This window comes from Pollachius pollachius, assembly GCF_949987615.1.
Source record: "Pollachius pollachius genome assembly, chromosome: 3".
Lineage (NCBI taxonomy): Eukaryota > Metazoa > Chordata > Actinopteri > Gadiformes > Gadidae > Pollachius > Pollachius pollachius.
In genome coordinates, this window is record NC_136936.1 from 44,581,345 (window position 1) to 44,594,516 (window position 13,172).

Genomic DNA, 13,172 nt, shown 5'->3' on the forward strand with positions numbered 1-13,172 from the left:
AGCAAAGACACCTCTAGCAGCATGAACTACAGCAAGGTCTTCTCCTGGGCCAGTGGAACCCTCCTCAACAACCTCTACGGACGCCACTCTGGTAAAAAGACACAAAAAAAGAACAGCGACCAATGAAATGCTTGAATTCCAGGCTTCCTAAACAGTACAAACGAGTAGCCGTGAGCCACAATTAGAGTAATACGAGGTCAAATAGAAAATAAGAGTAATTATAACTATGTTAAAAAAAGATATGCATATATTGGAAAGCGATTATCATTATAAACGGAGAATAAGACGAGAAAAAACTTGGCTGAGCAGCGGGGGCGGACTCTCGACTCCACCGCTAATGTGACTAATCCTCTTTGAATGCATTGTCTCCTCGCTCCTCGTGTCCCAGGCTTCATCACCGACGGCAACTCCAAGCTGGTGGGCTCCGCTCGGATCCGCCAGGTGCGTGTCAGCCAGAGCGCCTGCCACGTGGCCCGCCCCATGGACCGGCTGGTGGGGGGCTGCCACGCTCCGTACTCCTGGGACGCGGAGGCCATGGGCTCCTACCACCCCGGCTGGAGGGAGAGGCCAACGGGGGAGAACGCGTCTGACGGCCAGGTGTGGGGAGAGGGGGGGGGGGGAAGCGGACTGAATGCACATTTGCCAACAAGCCCCTGATTGAGATGAGAGAACACGGAGCAAGATCCCACACGATTCAAAAGAATAGGAGAAATGTGCGGACTGAATTGAGATAAGAGAACACGGTGCAAGATCCCACACGACTCAAGAGAATAGGAGAAATGTGCGGACTGAATTGAGATAAGAGAACACGGAGCAAGATCCCACACGACTCAAGAGAATAGGAGAACTGTGCGAAAACACGCCATGCCAGAACATGCCCGAGTATATTCTGCCCGCCTTACAGAAAGAAACAACATAAATCTTCTGCAGTTGTGTCAGGCACAGAGGGGTACATCTTTTAACCATTTTACTACCGTTCTGCAGTATCTAGTTGGTTTGTGATGTGGGCATTGGAGATCAGACCAAGTAACTTCCAGGTTGGGAGTCAAACATCCTCACCACTGCATTATCATGCCCTCCAATCTTGTTCTGCACGCACACTCACACACCAACTGCCTGACAGCACTTTGTGCAGCAGGTCTAACTAACTGGTTGGTATTTCCCCTAACACTCAGGCCACTGCCTGGACATACCAGAACCAGGAGCAGCTCCGGAGCAACACTTTCTGGGGAAAATCTGCCTTTTATCGGGCAGGGGGCTTCGCGGCGGACCTTGGACCAGACCGAATCAATGCCAGCAGGTACACTGGCCAGTGGGCTAAGAGTCCTTTGAAAAATAACTGAAGGTCCTTTGAAAGAGTCCTTTGAAAAATAACTGAAGGTTGCTTCTGACACGTGTTTCTGTCCATGTTTCAAAATCAAATGATGTGTGGGGCCACTGTAGTTGTTCTTTAATTGTCCGGAAAACTGGAAGAAAAGACAACAACCGCAAATTGGTATTTCCCTTCATTTCATCATTAGGGTTATGAAGGGGTTGCGAGATGTGGCTTGGAAGCCCCTTGAGGCTGTAGCCGTGATGAATAAATAAAATGTACTTCACTTTTGGTGTTTGTCAACAGGGTTCTTGAGTACCTGTACAGCAACACCTGGATGGACACGTACACAAGGGCGGTGTTCGTGGAGTTTACCGTGTACAATGCCAACGTGAACCTCTTCTGCATCGTCACGTTAATCCTGGAGACCACAGCCATAGGTGAGACCAGGGAGTCAAGCCTCGGGTTGTTTGTTGAGTTCTATGCATAATAGGTTTCTTTAACTAAACACTAGAGCAAACGCTTGACATCTGTTTACTGGGTTTGTCAGGAACAAAAGGTTTGGTTCTCATTTGAATAAGCCTGTGACCAGCTGTTGTTTTCTTCCTCTAGGGGCGTTTGAGTTCCGCAGCGATCTGCAGAACCTCCGCCTGTACCAATCCCCCGGGGGCTTTCAGTTCTTCATCATGACCATTGAAGTCTTCTACTTCCTGTTCATCTTCTACTACATGTACCTACAGGTATGCTAGAGTAGTCCTCTACTTCCTGTTCATCTTCTACTACATGTACCTATAGGTAAGCTAGAGTAGTCCTCTACTTCCTGTTCATCTTCTACTACATGCACCTATAGATAAGCTAGAGTAGTCCTCTACTTCCTGTTCATCTTCTACTACATGTACCTATAGGTAAGCTAGAGTAGTCTTCTACTTCCTGTTCATCTTCTACTACATGTACCTACAGGTATGCTAGAGTAGTCCTCTACTTCCTGTTCATCTTCTAATACATGTACCTACAGGTAAACTAGAGTAGTCTTCTACTTCCTGTTCATTTTCTACTACATGTACCTACAGGTAAGCTAGAGTAGTCCTCTACTTCCTGTTCATCTTCTACTATACGTACCTCCAGGTAGACTAGAAAAGCCCTCTACTTCCTTTTCATCTTCTACTACATGTACGTACAGGTAAACTAGAGTAGTCCTCTACTTCCTTCCTTCCATCTAGATGTTTATGTGAACCCCCTGTTTCCCCTCGAATTCTCACAACGACATTGAAAATGTAACAAGTACATATTTGAGTATGATGTGATATGATGAGTGACATGAATTTGAAGTGCGACAAACATTGTTGCATTATTCCAAGTGTCCAAGAAGCTGCACCCTATCTCTGACGCAGCCAGCAACATAACTTGCTCCCCAGACGGCGCTCCTCACATCCACACACTCCGTGGCATTAGCGATTCCTTCACAGCGTCGGCGTATGACATCATGACATCAAAGGGCCTCCGGTTAATGAACTTTTGCCGTACTTCCAGAAAGATTCTGCAAGAACATAGAAAGCAAGTTTTCTTTAGCTTTTTGTTTTGAGTTTTATAAAGTCTGTGGACACATTAGAGATAAAGTGATGTTCAACCAAGGCCAGACTCATATTCACTGCTAAAGGCCACTTTATAATCTGGATGGTCTCAAAAGGTTAAGTAGCCAAAATAACAATTTTAACAACTTCTGCTTCCATCTCCTCCTCATCCTCGTCTTACCTTCATCTCCTCCTCCTCTCCCTTCATCTCCTCCTCTCCCCTCATCTCTTCCCCCTCTCCTTTCATTATCTCCTCCTCCTCATCCTCTTCTTCCCTTCATCTCCTCCTCCTCTCCCCTCATCTCCTCCCTCTCTCCTGTGATCCTCATTTCCCTTCAACCTCTACTCTTTCTCTCCTTCCTCCCCCTGGCAGGGAAAGAGGATGAAGGAGCAGAGAGGAGCATACCTCCGGTGCAAGTGGAACCTGCTGGAGCTGTGTATCATCCTGCTAAGCTGGGCCGCCCTCTCCATGTTCATCTTCAGGACGCTGGTGGGGAACCGCGATATGGACTACTACCACCACCACAAGCAGCTGTGAGGCTCACTTTAATTCCGTTGAATCTAGCTGCTTCTTTGCACTCGGCACTGTACTACCTCTGTGTAGCGTGAAAGCTGGAGATAGCTCGGGCTTTGTAATCCAAAAGACCACAAACATGTAGTTTAACAATCTAGGGGGATAAGGATAAAGTTTAAAAGTAAAAAGTTTGCCCCACAGAATGTTCTGTGTCAGTTTGGTACAAGGTTCCACTTAACAGAGTGGAAATGATTAGGGTTATTGTAGCAACCTAATATTACTCACAAAATAGGGTAGTTTAAGATTTGTATAGCTGCGGTGAAGCGAAATCACCCAAAGAGCCTTTTTATTAACCTGAGCACAACAAAGTGCAGACAAAGGCAAAAGGAAAACATTCATGGAATGGTCCTGTTTATCAACTGCGATGCTAAAGGCAAGTCGGCTATTCGTCCCATTGATCCTCCCTATACGAACCGTGAAAGAAAACATTGGGGATATGAGATTGAATATATTGAGTTATTGTTGCTGACACCTCCAAACAAATCAGAGGCCAAATTGTTTGGCTACTGACAGCGTGCCTAGTGTGCCTTAAGCAAGAGCACAGAACAAAGAGACCTACCTTCGCTGATATGAAGCGTCAAGGAATGAAAAACACGCGTTATTTCCTCCCTTTGGAGGTTTTATTGGGGGTTTTATTGCTGCTTCAAGATTCATGCCTTGTTCTACATAAACTGTTTACATGGTATAGTATCCGTAACAACACTGTCTGATATCTAAGCTGCCGTTTGGCCTTTCACAGCTTTTTTGCTTCTAATGTCACTATAGAGATCTCTAAGGAAGTTGGAGATTGTGTTTTTTAAGTGGGCTGTGCGGACAATGTTAGGCTAGCTGAGCTAGCATCGATACAGACCTCAAATCATGCAATGACTCATTTAGTATAAGGTAGGATGGGATAGCAAAGGAGGCTCTTTATTAAACAGAAGACAGTAAGCCAGGTGGCTAGGGTCTGACAGGGACCACGACACTGTGCGGGGCCCATGATGTGGGGGTCACTTGTGGGGGTGTTTCAAGGGTCGATAATGGGACTTTTAATTCAGAGGGACAGCGCCGGAACAGGGAACAGTGTGACAGAAGTCACACATCATAGAGACCTAACTGACAATTAGCTCACTGGTGATCAAGAATTAAGTTTCGTTCATTTTTTTTAAAGATCTCTCCACTGAAATGAGGTTGACCATTGCTTCCAAGTCTCTCTTCAAGATGCATAATCGTTCATTTAGCCTGTCTGTGCTCGAGTTACCAATTATCCTCAGCCATACAGCCCTTACTGAGTTGGAAAATGACTTTCAGCAACGGAGCAAAGCACCATAAAAAATATAAGAAACCATTGAACATCTTGTTCAATTCCGTTTTTCCATTCATTCTTTCAAATCTGACGTTTTTGTTCTTTAACAGCTCACATGTATCCGAACTTACTGTCAGGTGCTATAGAGAAAATGAGTAGAGAAGTGAACGAGAAGCATCCATCATGTTGTTAACCCACATCCCATGTTCTCCTATACCGTGTGGTCACCACTGCGGCGTAATCACTGTGTGATTAGCTTCGCTAACTTCTACGAGACAGCCACGGCAGACGCGGCCCTGGGCTACCTGATAGCCTTCCTGGTGCTGCTGGCCACCATCAAGCTGTGGCACCTGCTGCGTCTAAACCCCAAGCTGCACATGATCGCGGCCACGCTGCACCGCGCCTGGGGCGACATCTCCGGCTTCCTGATCGTCATGACCATCATGATCGTCGCCTACTCCGTCTGCGTGAGTCATTACCGCTACATTACAGTTTTCACCGCTACCTTTCATTCTTTAACGCTACCTTACAGACACTACCACTGCTTTACAGTCATTAACTCTACCTAACATCGTCATTAACACTTTCTTACAGACATTAGCACTTCGTTACAGTCATTCACAATACCTTACTGTCCTCAGCACTAAATTAGAACTACTACCATTACCTCACAGCGCTGTCGCTGTCGCTCTCTCTAATTGGTCTTGATGTGGTTTCCAGGGCAACCTGTTGTTTGGCTGGAAGCTTTCCTCCTATATGACGCTGTGGGACAGCGTGTCAACCTTGATCAGTTTGCAGCTGGGCATCTTTAACTACAATGAGGTTGGTTTGTTTACATCTTATTGATATTTTCCTACATTAGTACTACTGCTAGTATAATTTTATATCTAATGTCCAGTAGGCTTTATTGTTGATAATTTATTATTAACACAAAATACAAACGCATTTGTCAACAAGTGTGTTATTAATAGAATGGATTGTAGATGATTTTGGTGTAACTGTGTGCTGTGCTTTTCTCCAAGGTGTTGGACCACAGTCTTTGTCTGGGCTCTCTGTTCGTCGGGACCTCTACCGTGTTCATGACCTACTTGGTCCTGAACCTCTTCATCTCAGTCATCCTGATGGCCTTCAGCTACGAGAGAGAGCACCACAAGGTGGCCTACTCAGGCCCTCAGAAGCCCTTCGTAGAAAATAAATCCTTATAATTACTAAGTGGGGAGATACAAAAAAACAAGATAACAGTTTTTCTCAATTGTTTAAACATGTTTTCTGAAACTATAGCTCAATTTCTCAAAAATCTAAACACAAACCTGAGAAGAGTTAATCGTTTTGTCAAAACTACACAAATTCTTCTCAAAACTGATTATTTTCCACCAAACAGTAAACAGCTATCAAACTAATGTATCTTATAGAGCATCAATTAAACACTGGTGTGATCAATTCAAAACACTTCCATCAAAATACTATTTACATATGTTTTGGCTTTATGAGGCCATGGTACATATTCCAATGTATAAAATTGTTTAGAAATAGCTTTCTTTTTTAAAGTTGCAATTAGATGGTACATATAGTATAAAGACTGTTGCATATTGTAATACAATACTGTGAATATATCATATAAATATTGCATTGACACAATCGTATCTGAATAGGATACAATGCATATTTGTCTATCCAATGAGCTCCAATGGGCTAAACTCACAATCCCAGCTTCCCAGAGTCATACTGTACACCTATAGTTGATGCTGCAACATTGTTCTGACAATACACCAATGTTACCTATTTTGGTAAATTACAGTACAGTAATTGCACTGATAAGTAAAATGAAAAACACTACAGTAAGAAAATGTTTAGACTGTCTTTCGGGGGATGTAATGATGAAATCAGTGCAAGTACAAGTACAAAAAGGTAACAAAGCAAATATTTTTTCTTTTTTTACTGTAATACAGTAAAATGTTCAGCTGAACTGACTGCATAAAAAGCTTTTCGTAGGCCAACAAAAAATAAAAATAAGAATATAAATGAGGTGAAACAGATCTACATGTAAATCAGTATGTATCCCACCTCCAATCCTGATCAGGCCAAAGGACCATATCTACAACACAGTAGAGCTCACGAGTCCTCTTTAATGCTCTGACACATGATTGAATTGTTTTGCCAGTTGAGTTTGAACAGGTGAGAAGTGAGTTAGACTTATTGGTAATTAGTTGTTGCTTTTTGAAGGCCAGTGTGATCCAGGTGAACCAAGTGTGCTAAATGAGGAGATTTGTGCTTAGAGTTTAGCAAAAATGTGAAAACAGTGGAATTGTGCTTAGAGTTTAGCAGTCTGGAGTCTTGTAGTTGACACATGAGCTTCAAGTTTTCAGAATTGTGTGCATAGTTCCATTTTGTTTGTGTATACAATCGAGAAAAACTGTAATAGTAGTGGCGTATTGGTTAGTGAAACAATGGTAACTCTTATTTTCAAGTACATTTTCATTGAGGAATAATGTCAGACTCGATTAGAGGAATTATACTACTTGCCTCGATAGTGGTAGTGAATACTATCGTTTACCTTTTATATCAGTATCGGAAAGGAAATTAAAATGTATTATCAATGAGCCATGTATGTTTACTGAACATATATTTCCATATTGAGCGTGTAATCTCTAACAACTCTCTCTCGCCCTCTCTCGCCCTCACTCTCGCTTTCTCCCCAGCCATCCGAGGAGGAGGAGATTGTGGACCTGATGGTGCTAAAGCTATTCAGTCTGCTGGGTATCAGATCTTCAGGACCCCCCAGTGGGGACACCACAGGACCCCCCAGTGGGGCCAACACAGCCCCCGACTCTCAACTCAACAAGTGACAAAACATCGCCAAAGACCAGTGCCTCAGTTAGCTCATCCGAGACAGAGATAGAAATGTATTCATATGTATTCATATATTCATTTTACATTTAATAATATAAATGAGAAACAAACTATGTGTGACAAATTATCCCATAAATCCTTTTATGGATTATTTTTCTACTTTAGCCCAAAAATATTTGGTTGGACCTAGGGGAAAACAATGTTATTTTATTAGCGTTTTGCTTCACTTCTAGATGAAACAGCATTGAGGCAATATTTTCAAGTGACTGGTTTGTACTAAAAAATATGAACATAATAGGTAGTGAACAAAATTATAGATATTTTAGCAATATTTTTTTGAGTTAAGTACATTAAACGCACTGTTTCAACTATAGCAATTAAACAAGACTCTTGTTTGTCTGACGACCACGTGGGAGGCTTGACAATAACAAGGAACAAAACAATTGATGTTCAAGCTTGAAATACCGTAACATGTTTAAAGAGAACGACAAAAGACAACAACCAGTGAGGCGTTCTGAACCATCAATGGCAAACACGGTTATGACCTTATCAGTCTGAATGCAGACTTCCTCCTCCCTCAAAGTTCCGGTGGCCATATTGTCCATCTGTGGCATTTAGCACAAACTGAAGGTAACCTCTTTGAACCCAGGTGGGGTGGACACATTGTTATGCGGAAGCTTGGCTGAACAACTTAGCTGATAAATGAGGAGAGGTAAAGGGAAGTACATAATGGAGGATTGTGTGTGTGTGTGTGTGTGTGTGTGTGTGTGTGTGTGTGTGTGTGTGTGTGTGTGTGTGTGTGTGTGTGCGTGTGTGTGTGTGTGTGTGTGTGTGTGTGATTCTGTTATTCTGAACACTTGAGGGAAACTTTTGTTACTGGACATGAGTTATATATATATTGACATATGAAAACATTTCCGGAGGTCATCACATCCAAGCAACTCAAAGCAGTTCCTTTGCTTGTGGAGTCTTCATGCTTGAACCCAATCCTCAGGATGATGGCTGCATTTATTCTGAGAGCAAAAAAGTTCTCAGAATGCCAAATGAAATTAAAGTAAAGAACACAGCTTCCTGCGACCCCTTGTTGACCGAGAGGCTGCGTCCGGTTTCTAGGAATCAACTGGACACACACACACACACACACACACACACACACACACACACACACACACACACACACACACACACACACACACACACACACACACACACACACAAACACACACACACACACACACACTAGCTCTATGAATTAATTGAACACACACACACACACACACACAGTAGCTCTAGGAATCAACTGGACACACAGAGTCATCTCTGGAAGCAATTTAGGGGTTGGCAATGTGGCCTTTCTTCCAGATAAACAATAGACACACCTCAGATGAACAGGTCTGAGTGCCTTTCTCACCCAGGTATCACTTGATGTTCAACCAATTAGAGGGCGGGCGGTAAATGATTTGCTTCTTCAAATAACGGTAACCAAATAGAAAAATTGGGGGTTGCACCTTTTTGTATAGTATAGCCTCAAACAGGTGATGATTTGAAGTGTTTAAACTATTGTATATCAAAACAAAGGAATGAATATTACGTCCTTACTCTATGGCCTGTTTGGATGAAAGGACTCAGACCTTGAATTGAATCTTAATCTCTATACTACGATTATAATTAGAATGTTTTGATATGCTACATGTGATTCATGAGCAGGTATGGTATTTCACTCAAAGTGGCACACAGGTAGACTATCATGTTTTGAACCGAGAACCTTTAGGCTGGGACACACACCCTATCCTCGAGTTTATGCTGACGGTTGAAGGTCTCTTGAACCAATGCACCAAATGATGCTGGTTCTTTTGCTTTCTTCTCATGTTTTTCTCCAGCAACTATGCATGAATAGTTTTTTCGGATTGCATTCCCCATGCCTGTTCTCAGGAATGATGTTCAGAGGACCACCGATTCTCCCATCTTCTCATTAAGATGATGGGAGTGATTGTGAAAGAACTCATTTCACAATCTCAAATCCCTCTCACACTCTTTGTTACTACCTGCTGTAAGGTTCACTTTATCGGCAGCCCTTCACAGCAGTGAGAAAGTTGCAATCAGAAGAAGAATAAGTGTTCATTTGAAAAAGCGCTGAGAAGCATATTCAGAGTTGCACCAGCTCTATGTGGTTCTGACACCAATTGTGCTAACAAGACTATTGTCTATTTTCGGGTATTTTATCAATTCTCGTGCTGCATCTGGCCTGTCAATCCCTGTTAGGGGCTGTTGGGCACTGCCGACATCCTATCATGCACTACAGTGATGATATTTATTTCTCCATGAACACACCAGTGTTCATGAGGACAAGGCCTACATGATTTTCATTTGAATGAGAACAAAGAAAACATATATTCTATATCCTATGGACTACAAAAATAGCTCACTGATCATCCCTGATCCAGCTGTTCTGCATATGATTTGTTGTAACTTTTAAAAACATACACATTGAGCCTGTGTGTGTAGGAGAGACAGAGGGAAAGTGCTTTGACATTGTCAATTAACTGTACCCATACACATGAAGACCTTTGAATTGAATGGAAAAGAGAGAGAAGTGCAAAGTACCTTTGAGTGACAAGATAAAGGTAGAACGAGAGAAAGAGAACATGTGAAAGAGAGAGAGAGAGAACACACAAACACGTACAAACATGCACAGCAAGAGTGGGCGAGACAGACCGACAGAGAGAGACACAGAGTGTGTGTGTGTGTGTGTGTGTGTGTGTGTGTGTGTGTGTGTGTGTGTGTGTGTGTGTGCAGGACATGATTACAAGAACAAAGACAGTGCTGAACTGCGATCAACCAGCGAAGCCAGAAGAAGCCGGCCAATGCTTTTAAATCCTGGTCGCACAAGGTCGCATATAGACCTGTGTGCTCTCATACAAAAAGCTTTTTGATTTATTCCTTCATCTTTTTTAATCATCTTTTCTTTTTCTTAATCTTTCCCCCTTCCTCAGCCCATCATCAGTTCTGATTGCATGGAAGAAGACCCTTTTGGACCCCATGGTGAAGCTCCGGACCCCCCGGTCCTCAGAGAATCTCTAAAGCGGAGCTGAATAAAACAATTCATAGGGAAGCCTTCCTGGGATAGATTGCCTCATTGATGGGCAGGTGTGTTTGATTGACGGCTCAGCAGCCTCACCTGGCCCCGGTCAGGCTGATTGGACCGGCCATCGACCACACATCCTTAAGAGAAACTGGCTGGTTTAGATATGTTTTAATGAGATATACGGCTCCAGGAAGCTACAAAGTGCAGCTTAATGTATTTTGTTGTTGTGTGGATTGATTTGTTTTTGTTGCTTAAATGTCCAGCCAAATGTTATACAGGGAGGATTCTGCTCATAGCCCTCGTCCACCAAAACGTTACTGGTTTCTGCCCAGTTTGCTCACCTTATTTTGAATGGCACGGTGCGTTTCAATCAAATATTTGCTTCGGAGCCAGAAGTTGGTTCCCCAACTGTAACCAAAATATATTCTACAGCTTGGAAAGAGAGGATGGGGAAAAATAAATAAGAGGGCGCTTATGCCGGTTAGTTTCAGTGTGCATTGTGCAATGCCCTTTGTTGATGACTTGTCCTTGATTAAAATGGTTCCACTCAGAACCGGTGGAAACCGGTTCTGAAGAATCCTGAATCCTGAACTCAACCGTCTCAATAAGCAGAGCTGATTGAAAGCTAACCAGAGGCCGACTAGCCCATAGACATCCTATACATAGATGCAGCATTGGCTGCTGGGACACGAGAAATGCGGCCGCCATCTTGAAGTGTGGATGGGGAGCCAGGGAGCAGCATAAAGTCCGAGGGGAGATTGGAACAACACAGTTTGGCATCGACAACCACCATTCAGACTTGTTATCATTGGTTGTGTCTGTATATCATAAGATAAGGCTGCACCACATTGCCAAACTCGCCTCTCTTGAACTTCAGAAAGTAAGCACGAGAAAGAAGCTATGCAAAACAGTCCTCTTTTAGGGTTTTAATCCAACACAGATATTGATATTTTTTACATTCACATTGTCTTGCATACACTACATTCGTCAGTCTGCATTTAACCTGACTTTTTATTGTATTTTGAATTTCACTCCTAATTCATGATAATCAGGCCTAATGCGATAGATTTATTTTCCATGATAATTCTTTTGTAATTTATTCTCTTAATTTTGAAGCACTGTAAATGGTCAGTCTGCATTTACCCTGGCTGCTTTTTATTGTATTTTGAAATTCACTCATTCTGGTCTGATCATTTTCCTGTATCAATTCCCACCTGCAAACTCCAGTTCATTCCATCCATCCATCCACAAATAAACATTCCATCAGCAGATTTGTATCATGATGCATTCTCACTTTAGGCAAAGTATAAGACAATACTTTCTTAACAGTATAATTGTAACCATGATATAAATGGAGTCATTCAAGTAGCAATATTCAAATACTATCATTGTTGGGTAAGACAGAATTTGGTTTTATTCTGAATCCAGTGAAACAGATTGGTGGTTTTAGCTGATATAAAAACTTTCAGGTGTTTATATATGTTGTTGAAGTATTTGGCAGACGCTTTATTCCAAGCGACATACATAAAAAAATACATATAAAACAATCACTGTAAACATTCTAATAATTTAAGGAAAGAATGTTGTTAATAAAAGTAAATACAAAATATCAATCCAAAGTGTCAAGACAGAATAAACTGCTGTTGCAGCAACAGTCAGAGATACAGTCTATAAGGTAAGTTATATAAATATTTAATGTATTTATACATTGTTTATGTAGGATATATATGTATATATAGCCTAATCATATATTGTTTCTTCAATTTAAAAATAGCTGACCGTTTTTTTCCCCCTTCCTGGGGATTATGTTCCCAGTTTTGGTCTGGTCACTTATAGCATATAAGAATATTCTATTACTGTTAAGCCAACTATGAATAATAAAACACGCCAAACCATGTGTCCTTTATCATAGCTACACGTATGACAAAAAACGCGTGAAAATCTGTGGTATTCAGTGAGGTATGATGAATTAAATGCCATTAATAAAATGATGTTGGCGTTGATGCTCCGTCTATGATATAGGATGTCTATGGACTAGCCTACGAAATACATTAGGAAGGGGATCATGAAGAGGGACAGGTGAAACCAATCAGGGCAAGAGTGGACAATCACAGAGGTTGGAAAAGAGGACAGGAAGTGACATATCTGAAACAAGAGTAGATGTGAGTTTGACAAAGTAAAAACATGAAGCGATGAAAGAATGAATAAAAAATTTAATTTTTCAATGTTTTATTTATTTTAGTTACGTAACTCACACATCATAGTGTGAGGTGTGTGTGGTTATTCATAATGATAACAGGAATATTCAAATGAACAAAGCCTTAGATAGCTTATTTATTTTAGCTATCTCTGACTTTAGATGCGTACCATCTTCGGTACTCCGGTAGCCTATTCATTGTCTGGATTGTAACTGAAAAAACATGGATGGCTGTCACAACCAAACAATGAAACAAGGTCAAACAGAGGATGGTGAGGAATGGTCAGGTGTTCTGCGA

General features: G+C 41.9%; 1 protein-coding gene across 1 annotated transcript in view; it reads left to right on the forward strand.

The window, feature by feature from the left end:
• The window catches only part of LOC307073870 (polycystin-1-like protein 2), a gene marked incomplete at both ends in the record, with an annotated part of 42,696 nt that extends 32,023 nt beyond the window's left edge, over window positions 1-10,673 (forward strand). Inside the window, 11 exons of the mRNA XM_079733829.1 lie at window positions 1-91; window positions 389-597; window positions 1,176-1,300; window positions 1,619-1,752; window positions 1,925-2,052; window positions 3,257-3,417; window positions 4,999-5,209; window positions 5,463-5,564; window positions 5,765-5,896; window positions 7,442-7,584; window positions 10,586-10,673. The exon at window positions 1-91 is cut by the window's left edge and continues 95 nt beyond it. Coding sequence (XP_079589955.1) covers window positions 1-91; window positions 389-597; window positions 1,176-1,300; window positions 1,619-1,752; window positions 1,925-2,052; window positions 3,257-3,417; window positions 4,999-5,209; window positions 5,463-5,564; window positions 5,765-5,896; window positions 7,442-7,584; window positions 10,586-10,673 — 1,524 coding nt within the window. The remainder of the gene's footprint in view (window positions 92-388; window positions 598-1,175; window positions 1,301-1,618; window positions 1,753-1,924; window positions 2,053-3,256; window positions 3,418-4,998; window positions 5,210-5,462; window positions 5,565-5,764; window positions 5,897-7,441; window positions 7,585-10,585) is intronic.
• Between the last annotated feature and the right edge of the window lie 2,499 nt (window positions 10,674-13,172).